The sequence below is a fragment of the Carassius auratus genome, unplaced genomic scaffold (assembly GCF_003368295.1).
Source record: "Carassius auratus strain Wakin unplaced genomic scaffold, ASM336829v1 scaf_tig00215721, whole genome shotgun sequence".
NCBI lineage: Eukaryota > Metazoa > Chordata > Actinopteri > Cypriniformes > Cyprinidae > Carassius > Carassius auratus.
In genome coordinates, this window is record NW_020528211.1 from 43,924 (window position 1) to 67,519 (window position 23,596).

General features: G+C 36.6%; 1 protein-coding gene across 3 annotated transcripts in view; it reads left to right on the plus strand.

Moving 5' to 3' along the window:
- The window catches only part of LOC113095413 (inactive rhomboid protein 1), a 52,590-nt gene that overhangs the window by 12,134 nt on the left and 16,860 nt on the right, over positions 1-23,596 (plus strand). For all 3 annotated transcript variants that reach the window (XM_026260932.1, XM_026260935.1, XM_026260933.1), the window contains exons 2-3: positions 21,623-21,767; positions 21,849-21,988. In XM_026260932.1, the coding sequence (XP_026116717.1) occupies positions 21,651-21,767; positions 21,849-21,988 (257 nt within the window). In that variant the 5' untranslated portion in view covers positions 21,623-21,650. The remainder of the gene's footprint in view (positions 1-21,622; positions 21,768-21,848; positions 21,989-23,596) is intronic.

Sequence of the window (23,596 nt, forward strand, 5' to 3'; positions counted from 1 at the left end):
TTTCTTTTTCCTTCTTTCTCTCCCAACCCTGTGCTGTAATTGCGTGTTGTCAACCGCTCTCAAGGTCACTCCCAGCTCTCCAGCGTGAGCGCTCACAAAAGCATCAGAAAATGATTCTGACGTGTGAATGGAAGTGGCCGCTTGCTTAGACCTCTCGACTGTGGAGACTGAAAATGTACAGCCTTGCCAAGCTAGCAGCAGCTAGCAAAACTCTATGAGCATAACAGAGATCACCGGCTTAATGGGGGTCGCGTGGCTCCTGTAGTATTCTGCAAGAAATTGTTATGGTCTGTTGCTCAAGAAAATCGCACACTTACTTAGAGCACTCAGTGCGAGTCTTTCAATCGCAATTTGAAATGTGCAAATGTGGAAATGATTTGGGTGCAGTGGTGCGAGTGTGTCATTTCTTTTTAGCATCTTACGCCATGAGCGTGTCATTTTTAAAATGGCTCTTTAAAAAGACCCCTGCATTCTGTTCGGTTCCAGTCATACAAAACACTTCTTTTGTGTATGCCTCGATGCAAAATTGAAATGTTGGTTGGAAACTTTCTGGAAATGTCCAGTTATGGCTGACACACACCGCTGTTCGGACATCAGAATATGAATATTCATGTGCAAAACCTTCACCATTTGAGGCAGTATATGTGCAGTTTGAATAATATTGTTAGTTGGAATGCATTTAACATCTATTTTCAAAACTCATGTTTTGATCCTATTGTGAAAAATTTATTCATGCATGTTTTATTATTACCTTTTTACAGAGTAATTTTATTAATAAAAATAATTTCTCTTTTACACACCTTACATTTTCTTCTTTTTCAATAATATGTTCACTTGAATGCACTTTATAGTCTTTACAATAAACTTCATTATTTCTAACAAACATTGTTATGTGATATACTGCTTAAATCGATGGTTCGTCCAAAAGTGAAAATGTTGTCAACATTTACTCACCCACAAGTTGTTCCAAATCTGTATGAGTTTCTTTCTTCTGTGGAACATAAAAGAAAATATTTTGAAGAATGTTGGTATATTACAGTATGGAAAAAAATACAGCGTAATTCAATGGATGCTAGCAACTGTTTGGTGCCATTTTTTACTTTTTTTTTTAATTTGTATTAATATGAAGCAGAGTTAGGTTTAGATTCAGAAGATGATTAGCCAGGATTGCTTCGCTGAATAAATTATTTAAACAGTTTTTGTTTACTAGATCATGTGATTCAAGTCTGTATGCATTTTAAATTGTCATTGTACATGTGTAGTGCATGAGTCATGAGATGCTGTTTTTAGAATACAAAAAATTGTGCTTTCTTTTTATTCTCTATCACATTCCTCTTAAGAGTTCAGAATATTCTATAAAAATGACCTTTTGTGTTCAGAGGACAGAAAGTCATGTAGGTTTGTTACGACTTGAGGAGTGAGATTAATTCCATTCAACTGTCACTGTGGTCGACAGTGAAACTGTGTCATCATCCCACATTCTTGTGCCCCGGGTTAAACCAACTTTCGAAACCACAAAACCAGATCTGCACCTCAAGCCCTGCTGCCTACTTCCCAGAGTTTCATTTTCATGACAACGAGTTTCACCTGCGCAGGAGTCATGCACACTTATCACTGTTTGCATTTGCAACGTGCACATGAAAGGGACGGGCCTTGTGTGATAAGATCATTTCCTTTCTCATGATCTCTGCATTCGGGGGGGAAGGGATTCCTGCAAGACCAGATGTGCAAACAACATGTCAGAAAATATGATCAAGCATAAAGAAATCCCAGTATCCATGTGCCTCCATTCACAAATGTTTCCCGACAGTAGTTTGTGTAAAGATATGCACACAGTTTTTGATAGAGTGAAGTCCTGGGCAGGAGTTGAGTGCTGCCACACTGAAGTCATGTGAGGGCGTGAGGGCAAAGTCAAACCCAACCCTAACACTTCCCTTTATGAATTAATTTTTTTTGAAACTTGCTTCGACAGGGCACTGGGCTAACACCCTCTGATGATCACACCAAACACAGCCAGCTCTGTTTGCCGTTTAAACCGGACAGAATCCTGTTCAACCAGATTTTTCAGAGGAAGCTTTCCATTTTTAGCACAGTTTATCACACTGTTATTTTAGTATTTTTATTTTTTATAGATTTTTTGGTTTCAAATTCATTTACATTTTTAGTAATTTTTTGTTTTGTCAATTTTTATTTATTTATTTATTTTAAATAATAAACCTATGTATATTAGCTACTACAAGGTTTAACTAATTTTGTTATGTCAGTGTTCATTTTAATTCAGTTTTAGTTTTTGTGTGAGCTGTGTTGATGGCAGGATGTGAAGTAAAGGTGCTTTCCTTAATGTTTACTGAGCATCGCTTGTATTACTGATAACAAGACTTATTTTGTGTGTTATGTGTAGACAGGTGCCATTGTGGCTGGTTAATCACATACAGCAGCATCACAGTCTTATCAGTGACATATCAAATATGACTGGTGTTTTTTCCGTAAATGTGGCTAACGGAAGCAGAGAAGAGTGTGTTTCCTTCTTCCATTTGAATCTCATCAGCTCTTCTGCTCTGCACTTCCTTCCCTGGCTCCTCAAATAAGCAGACCCCTGACCTCTGACCTTTGCCTCACCCGAGGCGGATGTGATGTGATGGAATCTTCGCTGTCCTTTGAGGACTATTGTTGGGTTTGTTGTCTTTTTGGAGGCAGATAAAATGAACTCTGAAGTTCAGAGGCTAATATAGTCCAGAGTCTTCTTTGTTTATTTTTAGCACAATGATATAAGCTCAGAAAAATGTTTATTTTTAATATTATGGATGGATTAATATAATATAATATAATATAATATAATAAAAAGAGTTTTGATTAGTCTGTTCAGAATGATTAAAGCACTCTCTGGGGTTTATAAATATGTTTAGATGTTGTAAAATATTTATTTAAAGCTGCGGTAGGGAACTTTTGACGCTCTAGCGGTTAATAAACAGAACTGCTTGCGTCTTGCGGAAGAACATCATAGCCTGAGCTACTTCTCTCTGTTTATGTCTATGAAGAATCACAAAGGTACTGGGTTACTCCGCCGCGGTTTCCCCGAAGCAATCTAAAATAGTCCGAATATAAACACTTAGTATAGGTGCTCCCTAGTGATTCAGGACAAGCTAAAAACACGGTTTGGAAAATGGATTCATGGTGTACTCGCTTATTATATACATTTTTCTACATTTTGAACACAAACAAAGTTACGGACCGCAGCTCTGATTGGTTATTTTTTACCGGGAGCGATGGAGTTTCTGCAAATGGCAATAGGGCCACTGGGAGGAGCCAGAGGAGCTTGATTTTTTTCACAGATTATCCGTCTCATATTCTACTGTCAGGACTTAATGACAGGTTTAACAAATATGAAGAAAATATATATTTACAAAAGTTTACACAGGTAAATAACGTGAAAATTCAACACAGCACATCAGATTGTATTTTTACAGACATTTCATATAGATTCAGTGTAGTGAGCTACTTTATGTTAGTACCTTGTAGTATAGTTATATTTTTTTTAAAAAGAGATTAGCATTACAGATGATGACCAATGCAATTTTTGGATGAATCTTTTCAAAAAGTGTTTCCTTGCGATGACAGGCCCATCTGCTGACCTTCTGTTCTGCTTGATGCTCATCAGGCTCTTACCAAGAGCACAATAAGAGCTTCTATGGCCTGATTCAGGCTGATATCATGCTGGAAACTATTTAGATGGGGATCACATGGTTTTGGGCACACTGTGACTGAGTCCGCTCTTAGCTCGCTTAACAGGAAAACGTCTGACCTCCAGAAGACAATCAGTCACTTGTTTAGCAGGTTGGAGATGCAGCTTAGAGCCTCTCTGTCAGGGAGCTGCTTAAAATACGGGTTGTTTCTCTGTAAAGCTGCTCTCCTGAGAGGAAACTCAGCACAGCGAGAGTCAGTTGGAATGAAAAGAGGTCAAATGTCCTGTCAAAAATGCTGCCTCAAACTGAAATGTTGACATTATTGATCCTTTTGACATCTGTGGTGAGAGTTGCCTTCACGTCCATAGAGTTGCAGAGACATTCTGCCTTGATTCATTGTTGTTGTTCAGTCTGTTTGTGTGGATTTAATGCTGAAGTGTGTATTTTTTCTTTAAAACATTTTTCTTCTATCCCAGTTTAATATGCAAACACAGCTCTAAACTATTCATATGTTGTTTACGCATTTAATAAACCACAGCATTTAGAGGAGATTACCCAATGACATGATTTTGTTTGCAACCACCACGTTTAGTCATAATGAAAATAGTTTTGATTTAGTGACATGGGGTTTCTGGTGGGCGTCACTATAAATGCATAAATGTAGATGGTTAATGTGTTGATGCATTAATCTTTGTGACATTTTGAGTTGCTGAAGAACGTGAGTCATTTTTGCAGCTTAGTTTCAATGGATGTTCTTTTTGGACTGAGGAGGAAGTTTTGAGCGTTGACAGTTGTAGTACGTTTTCATAGTACATCAAGCTCTTTTATTGTAAAATATCAAGGAAATTGGGTTACACAGGATGTGTTAGCCCTTTAAAATAATGTGCACTGGTGTGATTGAGAAATGTTGCTCTCACCTGCTGCTTGTGAATGCAAAACACATGTTCTTCAGTTACGATCATTTGAATAAGAACTTTTCTCACTGTTTTTCTCCTCTGTATGTCCACTCTAGTTAGCATTGGCTATAGGTAAATTTAAATTCACTGATTTTTGTTGGTATGTGTAGTTTCATATCAGAGCAGCGCACATATTCAATGCACTGCATGACGTAAAATCACTGTATATGCTGGTGTGAAAAATATTTTAACAATTCATTTGTAATCAAAGATTCACCCAGAAATTAACATTTGCTGACGATTTACGCATCCTCAGGTCATCCAAGATGTAGATGAGTTAAGTTCCTCATCTGAACAGATTGGGAGAAATTTAGCATTACCTCACTTGCTCAGCAATGGATCCTCTGCAGTGAATGGGTGCCGTCCGAAAAAGAGTCCAAACAGCTGATAGAAACATCACAATAATACACTAACAGTCCATCAATTAACATCTTTAACGAAGTGAAAAGCTGCTTGTTTATAAGAGACAAATTATAGTTGCTTCTGGCTAAAATACCAGTCCTCTATTGATATTCATAATACTGCTTTGTAATAGCTTTTTTAAGCAATTGTCATTTATATTTTCACTTACTTTACTGTATATTCTATATTTTGTACGTATTTTGTATTGCCTGTGTAAGTTATATTTGTTCCCATTCTACTCTGTCATTCTCGAGAGGAGTAAACAAATAATTTAATTTGACTTATGTACTAGTATATATGACAATGAAGTTATTGAATCTTGAATCTTTTTTTCCAGGGAAAATGTCAAGAGAGAAAATACATGCAGATCAAGCAATATTTACGAACAAAAATATTCCAAAACAGCTCTAGACAAATATGTTGGTAGACTTTGATGTGAGAGGAGGAAGTTTTCACTATAGGAAAAGGATTTATTAATTTATGGATTTTGTACGAATTTTACCATACATACTGTAGTTAAAATACTATGTACATTTTTTTAAATACATAACTGAAATATTATGCATTTTAGCTGGAAGCATTGGTTTGAAGTTAAACGCCTAAATGGATTTATTTCTTACAGACCTGCAACTTTCTGCTTGACCAGCCATTAATTGTTGGATTGGAGTCGTGTTGATTACTTATGGATCATAGTGATGTTTTATCACCTGTTTGGACTCCAAATCTTTTTCTAATGAAAAAACTAACTAATCCACATCTTGGATGGCTGAGGCACATTTTCAGCACATTTTAATTTTGTGAAAAAGGATGTGTAAAAACACACTATGGTGTTTCAGACTGCATATTGTAACTGCGTGGCATGTGATTTTGGTCTCACTACAATATAAGCCTCCTGCTCTATTTTATTCTCTCCAGACACATTGAACAGGCTCTTGATGGAGCTCATATACACACTTTAGACCCCCTTTAGTTAAGTACACCCACTCTATAGTAAAACAACATAGATAAATAAATAGAAGCTTACGCTTTTGAAATATCCACCTTGAATCACCTCTCTGCATTTACGTACATACTGTAAGTTTGTAATTATTATTTTTGGGATCATAGAGTCAGTAAAATCGAAATGTATACATAGTTTGTCATTTGATATGAATATGCTTTTAATTTAAATATATAGTGAGGTCAAGAGTCTGACGCAGTACTGAAGTTCAAAAGAGTCATTAATCGAATAGTTAAGTCATTATTTTTAATTATGGTTCATTATTAATAATAAATCAAAATGCTCTTTGGATCATTTTCAAAACATGAACATCAAGTTAACACAAGCTTATGAAGTTCCAGCAGCTCAGCAGAAGAAAAAAAAAACATGCTGACATTCTGACATTCATGTTCATTTTTCTGAGCAACTTTTTTCTCAATATCTCTAATATCATTTTTAATGTAACGCCCCAAATCAGAAAAAAGCAAAATGAAAAATTCCACTTGTGGTTTTCTGGCATGTGATCTGCTGTGGCCAACACAACTTTAAATGAATAGCTGAAGACACACCTCTTCTGCGAACACTCGTGACCACAAGCAGAGCCACTTCTTGTAATAACTCCTATTAAAAAAAGGAGATATATTGTTCTCTTCCTCTGTATTTCTTCATTTAACTTCTGCTTTTGTTTGTGTATGTTAACAAATAAACACCTTGTGATTTTCATCAGTCACACTGGAATTTTTTATTTTATTTTGCAAGATGAATGGATATAAATGTTCATCTGCACTTTTCTTGGGTTGACAGCTCTAGCACTTGCAGTGATCCAGACAAGATCTGGTTTTTCGAATCGGAGTGAAGAGTTGTCCTGCAGGTTTCCAGAGAAACTCTATGACCGCTCTCTGCTCATATAGTTTGGCACAAGAGAGACTTGTTTATAGATCTTTCAAGAAGAAAAAAGGTGGTGAATTATTCAAGGATGTTGCATTTCTAAATAATTGATAAATTTGGATTATCCGGCCCTGCAGTACTTTTAGACCAACTACATAAAAAACTAAACATTTAACCGCAGTTAAAGAGATCGTACACCAATAAAAGGACAATTCTGTCATTGTTTACTCTCCCTTACATCAGTCCAAACCTGCAAGACTTTCTTTCTTCCGTGGAAAATAAAAGAAGATATTTTGATGAACATAGGGAGCCGAAAACATTGGAGCCCATTGACTTGCAATGTATGGACAAAAAAATCTACCCTCTACCTATCATGTTTAAATAACGAAAGTTAATTTGTAAATTCATGCAAATTCCATTGGTCCACTGGAGACTTTTATGTGAAATACTAAAGTGTTGTGACATTTCTATGTGGTTTTGAGGTGTAGCTGAGCAGCATGAAGTGTTGAGTGGCACTTATGAAGGGAGTCATGCCTGTTACTGCAGTTTAAGGCCCCCGAGTGATTGTTAAATATATATGAGGCTATTTCTGGAAGGCAGGGTTGAGAACTGTTAGTCTGCACAATACTGTGAGCAGTTAAAGGTCAGTGAACAATACAGTGCGTGAGGCCTCACTTCTTACAAAACCAGGGGAGGTTGATTCAGCCGTGACTCAGAGCTGGATTCCTCGGCCTCTGGATCATAGTGAGAAACAGCTGATGATACGGAGTAATTTGCTTGTGATAATTAAATCAGTCCTCCACACGGCTTCATGCAGCCAGAGACAGCGCTGCAGTGGACCGTGAGATATAGAGGGAGAATGAGGGTGTTTGAATGCAGATGATTATGCGCTGGATCGACTGCCTGGTATTCAGTGTTTTAGTTCGTGTTCCCTTTAAGAGTATGCACTCTGCTGTCACTTTGAAGAAGGTTAAAGGGATATTTCCTCCAAAAATGAAGATTCTATCATTATTTACTCTCAGTCATGTTGCTTTAAGCCTGTATGACTTTCTTTTCTGTGGAAGTCAATGGGTACTGGTACAGAATGAGAAAAATACAGGAGATGCATAATTATAGACAGATATTGGCCAGAAGCAACTCTTTTTAAATTTGAACCTCCTTAATGATGGATTTGTTTTTTGCAAACATTCAACTTTGCTGTTCAAGACGTTAAAGGAACACTCCACTATTTTTTTTTTTTTTTAAAATAGGCTCATTTTCCAACTCCCCTAGAGTTAAACAGTCGAGTTTTACAGTTTTCGAATCCATTCAGCAAGGATTGTTGGCGATAGCACTTTTAGCTTAGCTTAGCATAGATGATTGAATCTGATTAGACCGTTAGCATCTCGCTCAAAAATGATCAGAGTTTCGATATTTTTCCTATTTAAAACTTGACTCTTCCGTAGTTATATTGTGTACTAAGACTGACAGAAATTTAAAGTTGTGAGTTTCTAGCCTATTTTAAAAAAATAGTGGTTTAAGTGATTTAATCTCTAAATTTCTCAAACTCCATTCTGATAAAGAAACAAAAGCATCTACATCTTGGATGGCCTGAGGGTCCATACAGTTTTTGGGGAAAAGAGTAGATATCTTTTGTGTCCCATGGAAGAATTAAAGTCATACAGTTGTGAAACATCAGGAATTTTTTATTTCAGGTGAACTGTCACATTAAACACAAACACATGTTGCGTAATTACTTCATAGATTGCAATGGCTCACTTTTGAAGTGTTTACTTTCCCCTGCAAAGACCCTGTTGTGCTGTAGAGGCATGCTGAGCAAACATGGGCAGCAGCAGAAGCGCCGCCCACTACTGAGACAGAGCCGGTCCTGGCCACCGCTGCCCTGACACATGATCAGAGAGTCAGCTGCAAAGGGTATTCCTGTGTGTGTGTGTGTGTGTGTGCATGTTTGTTTTTTAATGTCAGATGAAATGGTTCGGGGTGATAGACTGTCACAACTCACAGTGTCGGTCTGCACTCAGGAACGTAATGGTCTCGAGCAGCTCGGGAGTGTGGGGTCTGATGGGCGACTATGTGGAGTATTTCCGTCTGATTAAAAGGAATGCTGAATGTAAGGCCTGCTGCGCAGACCACCGACCCTCCCCCATCTCCTTTAAAGACAACATGACACAGAATGCATTTAACTTCAGTAATGTGAGTGAGACAGATTGTACGATTGTACAGCTGGAAATAATGTAAGTTGGGACTTGATTTTATCAAGCAGCTTGTTATTATTATTATTATTACTCCAATTAATGGCTTTACTGCACTTCGAATTTACACCATAAAGGTATTTTTGAAATGCTTATTTTAAAGGGGTCATTGAATGCAAAATGCACTTTAATATGTTGTTTGATCAAAAGTGTGTGTTGGCAGTGTGTGTACACAACCACCCTATAATGATAAAAATCCACCCAGTGTTTTTTTTTTATCTACTAAAATCATTACCCCTTTCTCAAATCAAGCCATTCTCAGCTTCTTGTGTGTGTGATGTCACACAGACCCAGGCCCCTCCCACAACCATGTTGATTGACACTAGTGTTTTACCTTAGACCCACCCTGAGGGAGTTGTCATCAGTCCGCCATTGTTTCGATGCCGGTGTCCTGACATTTTATCCTACCTGTCAGATTGTCCTACCAGGGTTTACTGCGCATGCGCACATCAATATTGCGACCTTTTTCTCATACTGAACAACAATATTTAATATATCTGTTTTACTATAAGGGTAAACATAGCAGTAGTCATTTACTACTGACATCTAAACCGCTGAAGACACAGTGGATTACGTTTGTTTTTGAAGGGAATCCACCCCCCAATCGACCTAAATGCATCTATCTTCATGTGAATAATCTTTTCAAATTGCCTCTCCTGATAATGTGCTAGTTATGCTGCATTCCAGGAAGGTTTTTGAGCTCGTAAGTCACGACTTCAAACCACGACTCACAATTTTGTAGCGTTCCAGGCAAGTCAGGCCAAACCTCCTGAGCGCAAGGAATTGTAGCTACATTATGAATTTTATTGCAACGTTACATTGTCCTAAAATAGTTTTTTCAACGTGTACCACTTGCATAAACACTGCATTCATAGGCAATATTACCGTTGTTTGGTGGGCTATGTGACGTCAGAGCTCAGAACTCGGAGTACATATATCTAGTACGAGTTCACGGATGGGAAGTCACAGGTTTGACTGCTGTTCCAGTGCACTTTCACAGGTAGAAGGTTGACGAAGTTACGGGTTGCATGGAACGTGGCATTAGTACGTTTCACGATGTGAAAATTTACCGTTTTGCAGCATTTCGCACATGAGCACTGAACTTTTAAGATGTCATGTCATGCTGAAGGTAAGGAAGGCGATTTTCAGAACTTCTTATTTCTGCTGAAGTATGGTTAATTGTCATATTGGCTTGTCCTTAATAAAAGAAGATGAAGCACGAGGAGAGGCAAGCGTGAGCGTTATGTCATTCTGGCAGCAGTGTGCAGTAGCAGCACAGTCACCTGGCTCTCTCTCCTCCTAGATGATGGGCTTTATTTTTAGACTAATCTGTTTCAAAAGTTGGGATCATCCACCAAGCTTGAGCAGCTCCCCTGCTGTTGTCAGCTTCATAATTGGTGAGCTATAAAAAGATTGGAAAAAAAAAAAAGACTGAATCTATACTTTATGCACTGATAGACAGACTGAAGATGAGCTATAGTTACACACAGAACACACACCTAGAGAAATATCATATTGCTCTGAGGTTGATCTTGTGTAGAGCTGGAGATAATGGAGTTCTGAGATGTTTTATTTGCTAAATAACTACTAATAATGTTTGTATTTTTGCAGATATTTTTGTAAATCTGCTTTCTCATATTCCATCCACAGAGACCTCATCATCCAGCCTGACACACAGCATTGGCTGAACATTTTCTGTTTGGCCAACCACACTGCAAAACAGTGCATTCTGTATTCCCTTTGATGTATTTTTATAAATTTTTTGTATTTATTGGATTATTTATTTATTTTTTGGTAACTCTTGTAGTGCAAAAAATTACATGCTTCACCATGAAATATAATGTTTCTTCTAGTACTTCGAAAAATATTGGAGATCTTCACTCTTGCTGTTTTATTTCAAAATAAATGTTATTCAGTGTATGGTAGTGTCACGAATCTGTCTCCTCTTCTTAAAAATTTTACAATTTCACATCTGCCTTGAAATATCAATATGACAGTAGATATTCTTAGCAACAATGATTTCTAGAAAAATAAAAATTAGTTTATGGCAATATCACTTTAACAGAATGCATACATAGTCAGAATACATAAAATATAAAATGCCTTTATTAATCAAAAATGTCATGATGTGGTCATTGTGGAAATCTTTTATTAAAAGGTCACTCCTATAGTACATTTTTCACTGTGTAAATTCTGTCATCATTTACCTCAACCCTGAATGAGTTTCTTTCCTCTGTTGCTCATAAAATAAGATATTTTGAATGTTGATAACCCAACAGTTGACGGTAGCCATTGACCTCCATACTATGGAAAAAAAAAATACTATGGAAGTCAATGGCTACCGTCAACTGTTCGATTTTTTTAAATAACGATCTCACTGATTGTGCACACTTCCCACATGTGTATCTTTTTAATCACGACCATTGATTTGCACAGTGTCTGGATAGAATAGTTACACAATGCTACAGTTTAAAGTCCAACTGTCAGTCTTTCCATGTTTGGGAGTAAAGGGGGAATTCCTTTCAGGCTGATTTGTTGAGACTGAGCAGATCCTCTCGGCACACTGCTGGTAGTGTACGAGAGGATAGGAGGAGTCAGTTTGGCATGGGCGGAAATAACAGTGTTGGCTGCTTTGTGGTATGTGTGCAACTGTGGAGTTTAAACTCTCTGTGACTGAGAAATAAAGACATCACATTACAAATGCTGCAAGCAGAGCGGCCACTTGTGTGTACGAGAACTATGGGTCCAAGAAACTGTGTGGAGCGAGACAGAAAGAGAAAGAGAGTGAAGCCTTCCTGAAGGCCAGGATGTTCAGCCTTTAGGAAGGAAGTGACCAGAGTTTCAAACACACAAATAAATGAGGTCATCCATCACTGTGTTCTCTACCCCACTCATTAAACCTCTTCCTTCTGGCCCGGGGCTCTTTCATCAAGCCCTGTTACCCCTAATAAATACAAACACATGCAAGACTTAAGACCCTGCACACAACACAGTGTCAATCTACAGTATACTGCTTGAACCAGCACACACTTGCAAGACGTAAGTGTTCATCCCACAAATTCATAAGAAATCAGTTCATAAAATAGTTATGTTTTTCTCATAAGATTGGGTTGGCTTGAACTCAGTGCTCTCCTCTTCACATGAGTCTGAAGTGCTTTCTAGAGGGAATGTTCTCATGAAAGATTCACACAGCTCAACCTTATGTTGTTCCAATCCTCTGGTAAACACTAAATAAGACTTTTTGCGGAATGTCCAAGCTGATCTTTTCTATAAAATGAAAATTAATGCGGAATGTTAGTCAATTAAAAAAAAACGCCCAGATAGACAGCTTTTTGTGAGAAGCAGACCCATTATTTTATTTTATTTTATTAATAATGTAATGTAATGCTAAGCAAGCCGGAGGCGACAGCGGCAAGGAACCAAAACTCCATCGGTGACCGAATGGAGAAAAAACCTTGGGAGAAACCAGGCTCAGTCGGGGGGGTCAGTTCACTACTATTTGTGTCTGTTACAGGATTAGTTCACTTTCAGAATAAACATTTCCTGATAATGTACTCATCCCCAAATCCTCTCCCATGACCTCATCAGATAGTAAAGCATCCACTGGATACACCCTTCAAAATCTTGCCAGAAATAGAAGGTAATTTATTTGTATATATATATATATATATATATTTTTAGATTTTACAGTTTTATAAATACTGTGAATTTAGACATACTTTTTCCTTTTTTTTTTTGGGATACTATATATAGTCTGTGATTTTGGATACAGCCACTGTTTTTAACAAGGAACAACCCGTCTGCCGTTGGTTAAACAAAACAGAAAATCCCTGTTTAGACAATAGTGTCATACTTATCATAGACTGCATATTAAACTGGGATAGGGCAAGGATTTTAATATCTAATTTTACAAGTTTTACTTTTCTGACTAACAAATGGAAGGTGGCATCTCGTCCAATCAGATAGATGTCTCCAAAAACAATCGTATCTTGCTCGCCAGGTTGTTCTATATTAGGCTCAAATGGTGGAAAAACTCAGACAGGAAGTTTCCATTTGGTTTGCTGGTGGCGAGGGTCTGTCCTGAGTTGCTTAAGAGGTGGAAACGGCTCACCGCCAAAACACACACACGCGCACACACACACAGCATCTAAACCCTCACCCGCAGTAGCTCTATCCGTTACTACACAACCTGTCATGCATGACTAGCACTCATTCAAGTAATTGTATTCGGTTTTGGTGTGAACAGATCATAGAAATCACAGAAAAGGGAGAGTAAAGCCAGTATACAAAAGACTGTTGTGTCTCAGCGAGAGAAAACGCAACAGCCAGTCTGTTTACATGTTATTCTATATCTTGAACTCCCTGTTTTAAACACTGCACCTGCACTTTATTTTTTTGTAAACACCAGCCGTTAGTTTCAATGTATCTGATGGATTATGTCTTAAAACAGGAAGTTTTAGCTCGTGGCAGGCTTTTGCCTGGGGTAACACAAGGGCAGGAAGCTAATCGAGAACAATGTAACGTCATGATGAAAGCCAAGATTTTCTTCCTCTTGATCTAATCGGACAGTCGAAACAAATCACTACATGGCTACATAAAGAGCTTGGATTTTAAAGAAAAACATTTAGTGTCGCCACATATAGAGCAGCCAGGAAGAGCGAATGCTACAACGCTGATTTCGTCCCATTAGCACAAATTGTCTTAAAATAGAAGTTTTCGTCCCACAAGCTTTCCTTAAAAGTATGTTTGACATCTGAACATGGCACTATTGACTTGCATCGTAACTTTGATACAAGTGATCTTTTTGAAGCCCTTGAGAGGGGCGGCATCCTTTTCTGTGTGGAAGCATAAGTCTGAATGAAGACCATTAAAGAAGTCTCATATCCTTTGGATGGCAGCCATGTGCAGAATTCAATCTGTGTCATCCCTCCTGAAGGATATCCTTCCCATGACCTGCCAAACTGTCTCCTCCGACGGTAGAGGATATTAAAAAATCCTTCCTAAAATTTCCTAATTAATAACTTTGTGTGATGCGGATGTGTCAGGATCTGGGCTGCTGACTGTAAGGTTGTATTTCCAAACCTCACGTGAACTGTCTATCAGCACGGTGACTTTGAACAGGGCACGTAAAGAGATGGTTCAAAGGTTCAAAAATATCATTTCACTCAAGATTACGTTTAGATCTGTTCATCATACAAGGCTATCGCATGGCTTCAAAATACAAAAGACTTTAGTATCATGCGGACCACTTTTATGATTCCAGTGGTCCCTATCAACTTTTATTGAATGGAAAAGAGCAGCATGGACATTTTGTTAAATCACTTCACATTCAGGTACTGTATGTTTGTTAACATTAGGTAATACGATGGAAAATACATTTACAGCATTTATTAATCTTGGTTGTTGATAATTTAAGCCACTTATGCTCACCAAGGCTGTATTTACTTGATCAAAAATATAGTAAAAGCATTAATATTGTGAAATATCGCTTCAGTGATATTTCAACGTTGTTTTCTGTTTCGTCATATAATTTAACATATATTCCTTTACCCCTGTGGTGCAAAGCTACCTGAACATTTTCAGCATCATTACTCCAGTCTTCAGCGTCACATGATCCTTCAGTTTCCAGATGTTCAAATAGTTGTATCTCGGCCAAAGATTGTCCATACATCAATGGAAAGCTTATTTATTCAGCTTTCAGATGATGTATAAATCTCAGTTTAAAGAAATTGAGCCTTATGACTGGCTTTGTGGTAAATCATTCATAAATCATTCTAATTTGATGATTTGCTGCTCAAGAAACATTAATTATTACTGTTACTATCAATATTGAACAGTTATTCTGCTCAATATTTTTGCTAGTGGAAATTGTAATACCTACTGCTCAGGATTCTTTGATAAAAATCTCAAAAATACAATATAACTTATATTTATTTTATAAATATTATTTTTTTGGTAAAATTACAAATGTCTTTACTGTCTCTTCTGATAAATGTAATACATACTTGCTTAATAAAAATATGAATTTCTAAAAAAAAATAATAATAATAATAACTTTTGAATGGTACTGTATTTTTTGCAAGTTGTGCAAATTAAAAAGTATAAAGTTTTAACGATAACTCTTTTTGCATTTCACACACACAAAAAAATACAAACATTTGTTTAAAGTGACGTTAAGGTGACGTCACAAAAAAAAAAATATATATATATATATATATAATTTTTTTTGTGAGTCTGAAATTACTTCAGAGTTCTGTGTACTGTGTTCTGTGTACTTTAGTTAAAAGTGTTAATAGAATATGACTGTAAATAATATAACTGTAAATATCTCATCACATCTACATTATGCATTGAACTACAGCTGTCCAGCTTCTTAAACACATGCTGGCAGTTTATGAAATGCTGCACAACACACAGCTGGCCTTGTGCTTTTCTTCCCAGGGTTCTCCTGAGGATATCCGTCATGTACAGCCTTGTGCAGTGTCCTCACATGCACAGCCTAGCCCTAGAGAAACCAGCATGAAGTCTCACCCCAAAACATGCTTCAGTGATTGACAGGTGCTATAATGCGACAGTAAAGCTGAAGGGAAGTAATTGCTGAGGATGTAACATCAGTGCACTTTTAAACTAACCTTAGGCATCTGCAACATAAACCCAGGCTGTGGCACATGCTACATATTAGCTTCTCAGGAAGCACTGCTGCAGGGGTTGGAGTCAAATGACGGGGGTGTAGAAGATAATTACCACAATCCCACAATGCAGTGTGCAGACCCAGGGCTGATGGCTCTCGTGCAGTTGGTAATCAGCCTGTCGTGTGATTTAGTGGCTAGATTAATGAGATGATGGTGGATACTGATACAGACATTAAGCAGTCACGGTGGTCTGTTCTGGCTCAAGGGCTGATGGGAAGCTTTCATGTGTGTCCCCTCAGGCCTCTCCAGCGGTCTTTCACACAGCACAACTGCGTCTTCTCATTTCTGACTCCTGCGTCAAACATAATCGCTGCCTTTCAAAATTAGATAATTTGGTTTCTGACATGCTTGAATGTCAGGATTGGATGTCTGGAATGGGTCTGTTCGGATACTGAACCTGACCGATGGTTCCTTTCTGTGGTAGGGTCGGTCAATATATATAGCAAATCATTTGTGGAATATTTGCGAAGTTTTTGACTTAATTTAATAAAAAAAATGTGAATATGGCAACGATCTTAATGCAGTTTTTAGTATGAAAAAATACTAAAGTTGGCATGAAATTAACATTTACCATCTATTCTCTAAATGCATTTCAATGATCTTTTTATGAATTTTCATTGAGATGTGCCTCCATTATTAATTGCAGCGTCCACATCTGAAAATCCAATCAACGACCTACGGATACTACCATAACTCTGCATAAGTCATTACATGTTCATTACAATACGGAAGGAAATATGGAAGAAGTTTATGGAAGAAATTTATAGACTATATTCTTGGCAAGTTTTCATGCAGCTACACTGAACAAAAAAAATGGGTGGTGAAAGTTTTTACTCCAAAATTGCTGTTAAATAATTACAAAGGTATGGCAATTAACACACTGATTTAAACATGACATTTTAAAGTAGACTAAATTTATATTTCTTGTAATATATACTCTTTGAAAAATCACTTTTTACATTGTTTCAGTAAGTTCAAAACAGATATTCGTTTGCATCATCATTAAAATTGTGGATGACGAAAGTCTCTGTGGCATTTTACAATCCTTTAATGTGTTGGTGTTTATTGCTATATATTATATAAAACAATCAGAAAAAAGCTTTATAAGTTCTTCCAAGCTTTATAAAGGCAGTGAACAGGGGCCAAGATTTTGAAGCCCAAAAAAGTGCGTCCATCCATCATAAAAAGTGCTCCACACAGCTCTGGGGAATAAAGACCTTCTGAAGCGAATCGATATATTTGTGTAAGAAAATATTCATATTTAAAACTTTATAAAATGTAATTTCCACACTGTAAAACCGAACAATGAAATTAATCAAATGAAATTAGTTAATTGCACTCAAATAATAACTAAAGTTCATTGGACTTAATTGAAATAAGTTCTGTAAACTCAAATTTTTTTTATAGTAAAGTGAACTTAAAATGATTGTGTTTTCTAGTTCCCAGCATGCTTTGCATCAGAAAACAACAAAAATATTTTTTGAAATTAAGTGTTATTTTGTGTGTTTTTACACAAGATTAATATAGAGGGACATAAGTTAATACATAAATGTTTTTGTAGTGTTACCGTTGTGGTGAAGAGTAGAGCCTGTGGTTAGGCTGAGGATGGACAGCAAAAGACTAAATTTGAGTGTATTTCCCACATTATAGGAGTTGAAAAATAGATAAAATTATGAGTGAATTACTCCCTAATTATAAGTTCAGAAATATAATTACTTAAGATAACACTGAGATAATTTAAGGCAACTGAAATTATAATTTTTAAGTTTATGTAAACTTAAAACATTTAAAAACATCACTTAACATCTGTTACAAAATATTTTTTGAGTTCTGTGAACTTATCAGGGTTTACAGTGCAGCTTCTAACTGTTGTATGCATGTTCATGGCGTTCCAGCGGTTGACATAGGATGTCACAGAAATTAGAACAAAATGAGGATTTGTTAGTGTTACAGGAGTTTACTTGGTTGTTGTTTGGACATAATTGCATTAGAAGTTGTCATAACTCAAAAAGATTTATGCAAACTGTTCTGTTCATTTTTTTCTTGTCACAAAATTTTGAGACTGATTCAATTTTGACCTAGCCCTTGTCTGTGGTGGAAAACCATTGGCATGGCCCGACAGGGGTGTCCTCAAAGCTGGGGCTTTGCTCCTGTCTGCCCTGTAATCTCACAGTCATCACACGGCACACATACTGAGAGGCCAGTGATGATATCAGTCCACATTCCTCTTCAGCGGGCAGAGAGTTTCTCATGGACAAAGAGAGTGTTTCACTTTCAACCATGAGCTGCAGACGCCGGGCTCTTTCTTGTCTGGGGCTGCTGATAAATAACTATTTTGATGAGTTTAAAGTTTAAACTTTCACTCAGGTTTTGCTAGAGTCGAGATTGATGTATTTCTGTTTGACTGTGTGTTTCTGTGATTTGTATCTTTCCCAGTAGCGTCCATCATCACTCCATCATGGGAGCTTAACAGAGTGGTGTGTGCTGTGTTAAATCTGTTTTGTTAAGAATAACCAAGAACAGATCTGGAGGCCTTCCCGAGGGGTGAATATATATCCGAGAATGACTACTTTTGCCTCCATGTCACTCCCTAGACAGAGCAAGGGCTTTTTAAATAAAAAATGGGTTGCAGGAGAATACTGAGTGTTTGTAACTCTGCCTCTGCTGAATCTACTGCACCAAAGCAAAAGAAATGAAATTTTCATCGGATTGATGAGTTTGAAGTCTGAATTGAAGATGATGAGATATGTGAAATAATGCAAAGACAATACACTTGTCTTTCTATTGTTTTGTCTCCACTGGATGCATGCGAAAGCTAAAACATAGATGGACCATTGTAGTCATGCATAATGGACTCTTATGAGTTATTACTCCCACAAACTGACAAGTTAGTCAGTCTTACTCATGAATTACTTGTTAAGTCTATTCGAGCAGTTATTGATTTAACATCTGACTCATTTATGACTGGATGTTTACTGTATATGACAATGTGTAGTAAAAAAAAAAAAAAATTATATATATATAGATATACAGTACAGACCAAAAGTTTGGAAACATTACTATTTTTAATGTTTTTGAAAGAAGTTTCTTCTGCTCATCAAACCTGCACTTATTTGATCAAAATTGTGATATATTATTACAATTTAAAATAATTGTTTTTAAATGTATTATACTTTAAATGATCATTTATTTCTGTGATGCAAAGCTGAATTTTTAGATCATTATCACATGATCCTTTAGAAATTATTCATATGATGATTCATTATCAAAGTTGGAAACGGTTCTGCTGCTTAATATTTTATTTCAGAACATGTGATACTTTTTTAGGATACTTTGATGAATAAAAAAAAAAGAGGCTATTTTTTTAAATATAAATATTTTGTAATAACAATATACACTACTGGTCTGTAATTTGGGGTCAGTAATTTTTTTTTCTTTCTTTTTTTTAAATAAAATCAATACTTTTATTCAGCAAGGATGTGTTAAATTGATAAAAAAAATGATAGTAAAGAAAATATATTATTAGAATATATATTATTAGAATTTTTATTTATTTTGAATAAATGCAGTTCTTTTTAACCTTTTATTCATCAAATGTATTAGACAGCAGAACTGTTTCCAACACTCATAATAAATTAGAATATAAGAATGATTTCTAAAGGATCATGTGATAATAATTCAGCTTTGCATCACAGAAATATGATAGTATATGATATGAAATATGATAGTTTAAAGTATAATACATTTAAAAACAATTATTTTACATTTTATTTTAGACTGGATGTTACATGTGACACTGAAGGCTGGAGTAATTGAGCTTTGCAACACAGGAATAAATTATTTTTGTAAAGTATATTCAAATAGAAAACTGTTATTTTAAGTTGCAATAATATTTCACAATATTACAGTTTTTCTGTATTTTTGATCAAATAAATGCAGGCTTGATGAACAGAAGAAACTTTACATTACATTTAACATTAAAAATAGTAATGTTTCCAAACTTTTGGTCTGTACTGTATACAGTATATATATATATAATACAATAAATAATATCTTAAGTCATATTAAATTATGTTTCACTTTACATTTCCACATTAGGCGGATACTTTTATAGAAAGTAACTTACATCAACTGAACTGTAGTAGAAAAGCTCAGGCATTAAGATAAAGCCCAAACCAGATCACTTAAATGAGACAAAAACTAGTTTTTCTTCAATAACAAACCTGAAGTGGGTATAAAAAACCGATAGCATGAAGACCTGAGCTGAACTCGGCCCCAAAAACACACAAACAGTCTCAGGTTGGACAGCAGATCTCTATTCTGTAGAAAAGCAGGCTGCGCTGAACTGACATCTTGACAAGCAGTATTCAGAGAAGTGAAGAAAGCAGAAAGAGTGTCTCTTTAGTGCTCTTCAGCTGCTGGTCGCATGCAGCAGTGATGTGGAAAACACTCGGGCTGTGTGGGAACATGCAGCGGGACGACACACTAATGATGGCCTCTCACTGAATTCCTGCTTCGCCAGAATGCAGCACTTTTAATGAGAGGGTAGTGTAAAGCCACTGGTTTAGGCTTAATCTATTGACAATAAACTTTTCCACCCCCACAGTACAAATGTTTATTAGTCAGTTAAGTGGCTCTGTGAATGTTGAGTGAATGCAGACATATGAGAAAACGGTTATTTATTTACATTTCGTGGTTTCCTCAGCAGGAGGGTTTACTCGCTTTTGGGGCTCTCACACATCTTGTGGTGATTGTAGACTGCCATCTTGTGGCTTAGCAAGGACATTTAATTAGACATTAGGTATGTTATGCCATAATATATTGTGCATAGTATGCAGCAGTAATGTACTGCATTTCTACTGAACAAACATGTTTGTATTCAAAAGTGCGTTTATAAATTTATAACTGTCATTGGAGTTAAACGACTATTTAAAAGTTGTATTTAATTTGTTTATTTGAAATCAATACTTTTATTCATCAAGGAAGCATTTCAAATAAATAAATAATGTCTTAAATTTCAAATAAATATTGTCCTTCAAACTTTGTCCATCAGAAAAATAAAAAAATAAAAACACTTCACTTTCCTTACTTTATTACACAGCACAACAATTTTTAAGAGTAAATATTCATGATATAACATATACCGTAAGACTTCTTTCTGAAGTGTCACGTGACACTGAAGACTGAAGTAATGCTGCTGAAAATTCAGTTTTGCCTCACATAAACAAATTACATTTGAAAATATATTCAAATACAAAACAGCTTATTTCAAATTATAATAAGATTTCACAACATTACAAATTTTACTGTATTTTTATTAAATAAATGCAGCATAATATACTTCTTCTAAATACAAAAGTGTATGGTTTATATTACGAATAATTACAATACATTTAATATATATAAAATATAGTGATTTAAAACAAATTATTTTTAAGCAGGCTTGATCTTACTGACTTATTAAATGTACATCTTTATGTGACATGTATAGAATGTGTTACTAAAAATAGCCTTAGTTGTTGTAGGGAGCTCATGACAATATTGGCGAGAGAAAATGGTTGAAAATGATTGTTGAGCCCTGAGGCAGTATACAGCAGATATTGTGCAGTGAGCAATGTGAGCAATCCCTACATTAGTCATGAACCTTATCAGCACGACAGAGCCTCAACTTTGAAGAGTGACTGTTTGAATTTGGGATTTACTGACAGACTGTGCAGTTCTCTTGAGAAGCCACCTCTCTCTTCATCTGGTTTTCTCTCTCTCTGTGTAGCTGGCAGGTTTAGGGAGAGGCAGGCAGCATGGCTGAACCCAGACGAGACAGCACCAGCAGCCTGCAGCGCAAGAAGCCGCCATGGCTAAAACTGGACATTCCCACCGCTCAGGTGTCCGTGGACGAAGCTCCAGCTTTTGTTCAGGTACAAGCACCGTTATCTACCTCATCTTCAGTGCATAGTGTACCTCTGGTTTCCAAACCTGTCCATGTCTCTCTTTTACAGCCCTTGAAGAGGCATAATTTCCATCGCAGCGTCAGTATGCCTGTGGAAACGTCTCATCTCCCCTCTCCTCCTCGTGACCTCTTCGACCCCCGGCGAGCTGCTTTCCAGCGTCAGTCTTCAATCACACAAACCATCAAGAGGTAGGAGAGGCATTACATGTGGCTGTTACTCACATCTGCTCTTACAGAAGCCGTTAGGTTTGAGATTCACATCCTTTCCAAAGGTCGAACTCTGTTCCAAAACCTAGTAAGCTGCCTCAATAGACGTTTTATAGCAAGACTGGTACAAACGGTTTTGGCGGCATTGTGTGTGTCCTTTGAGAAGTCAGTCGCATAACGTGAGTGAGAAAAATGCCATTTTATATATGATTAACGCAATTATTTCACAGAAAACTGTTTTTTTCCCTAATATTTGTCTGCTATTATGTTTAGGCTTTTAGAGTGACACCCCTTACGAAAATTAACCATGGCTTCTATTTGAGTTAGGATGCTACTTTCAAGGATTAGTTCACCCAAAAACCCGTAAAACATTTGTTTATCTTCCGAACACAAATTAAGAGATTTTTGATGAAATCCAAGAGCTTTCTGACCCTGCATAGACCACAACACAACTACCACAGTCAAGGCCCAGAAATGTGGTAAGGGCATTGGTAAAATAGTCCATGTGACATCATTGTTTAAACCTTAATTTTATGAATCACAAGAATATTATTTGTGCACATAGAAAACAACAATAACGACTTTATTCAACAATTTATTCAATTCTGTGTCTTTGACGCATGTACTTGGCAGTTCTTTGTTCACAAAAAAAGTATTCTCCTATCTTCTTAAATGTATGGTAGAACAACTGATTTGAAATGGACTATTTTAATGATGTACTTACTACCTTTCTGGACCTTGAACGTATCAGTTGTGTTGCTGTCTATGCAAGCTCTCGAATTTCATCAACTATATCGTGTTTGGAATGACGTGAGGTTGAGAAATTAATTACAGAATTTATTTTTGGGTGAACTATCCCTTTAAGATACATTAGCAAAAAAATGACAAATATGTGTGTGTGAAATTCCCCATAACACATATCTAAATGGCTAGATTTTGAATGTGAAAATTCATCAAACTGCGGTGAATGTAACCAATTCTTTAGAATGCAGCTCACTGCATTTTGGAACAAAGCTAAATGACCACACCAGCATTCATTTCATGGTGTATTAATCTTGTTGTAGGAGTTATAATTGCATGAATGCGCATTAATGTTTCCTATGATAATGCATCATTTGTTCTTGATCTTGCATCTGTGAATCGAGTGTGATTCTGCAGTCAGCATTGTAGCACCTCTCTGGTTGCAAGCCAATGTTGCCAGGCTTTTTTATGGTTTGTTTGCTGAGATTGTTTTGAGTTGAGATGTGATAGGAATGTGCATGTGATTCCTGTGCCGGAGGCTTTGAAATTCCTCATTTCATGGCTCCATTTCATGACTGATAAACCAAATCTGAAAAGAACTAGTGTTTGTGGGCCTGTTTACATGGTTTCTATGTGGACGACACCAGTTGTCAGCCTTGTTTTGTGTATTTCTGTGCATCCTTGTGTGTATGTGTGACTAGCACATGTCTCTCCCTCATATGCTACTCATTAACTCGTGCACACTAGTTTACTGATAATAACCCTCCTGCTGAATACTCTGCTTCTGCTCATCTTGCTAATCTTGCTCTCTGGCTCTTGTTGATCTGTTTTCCAGTTCTTCTCCTTCAC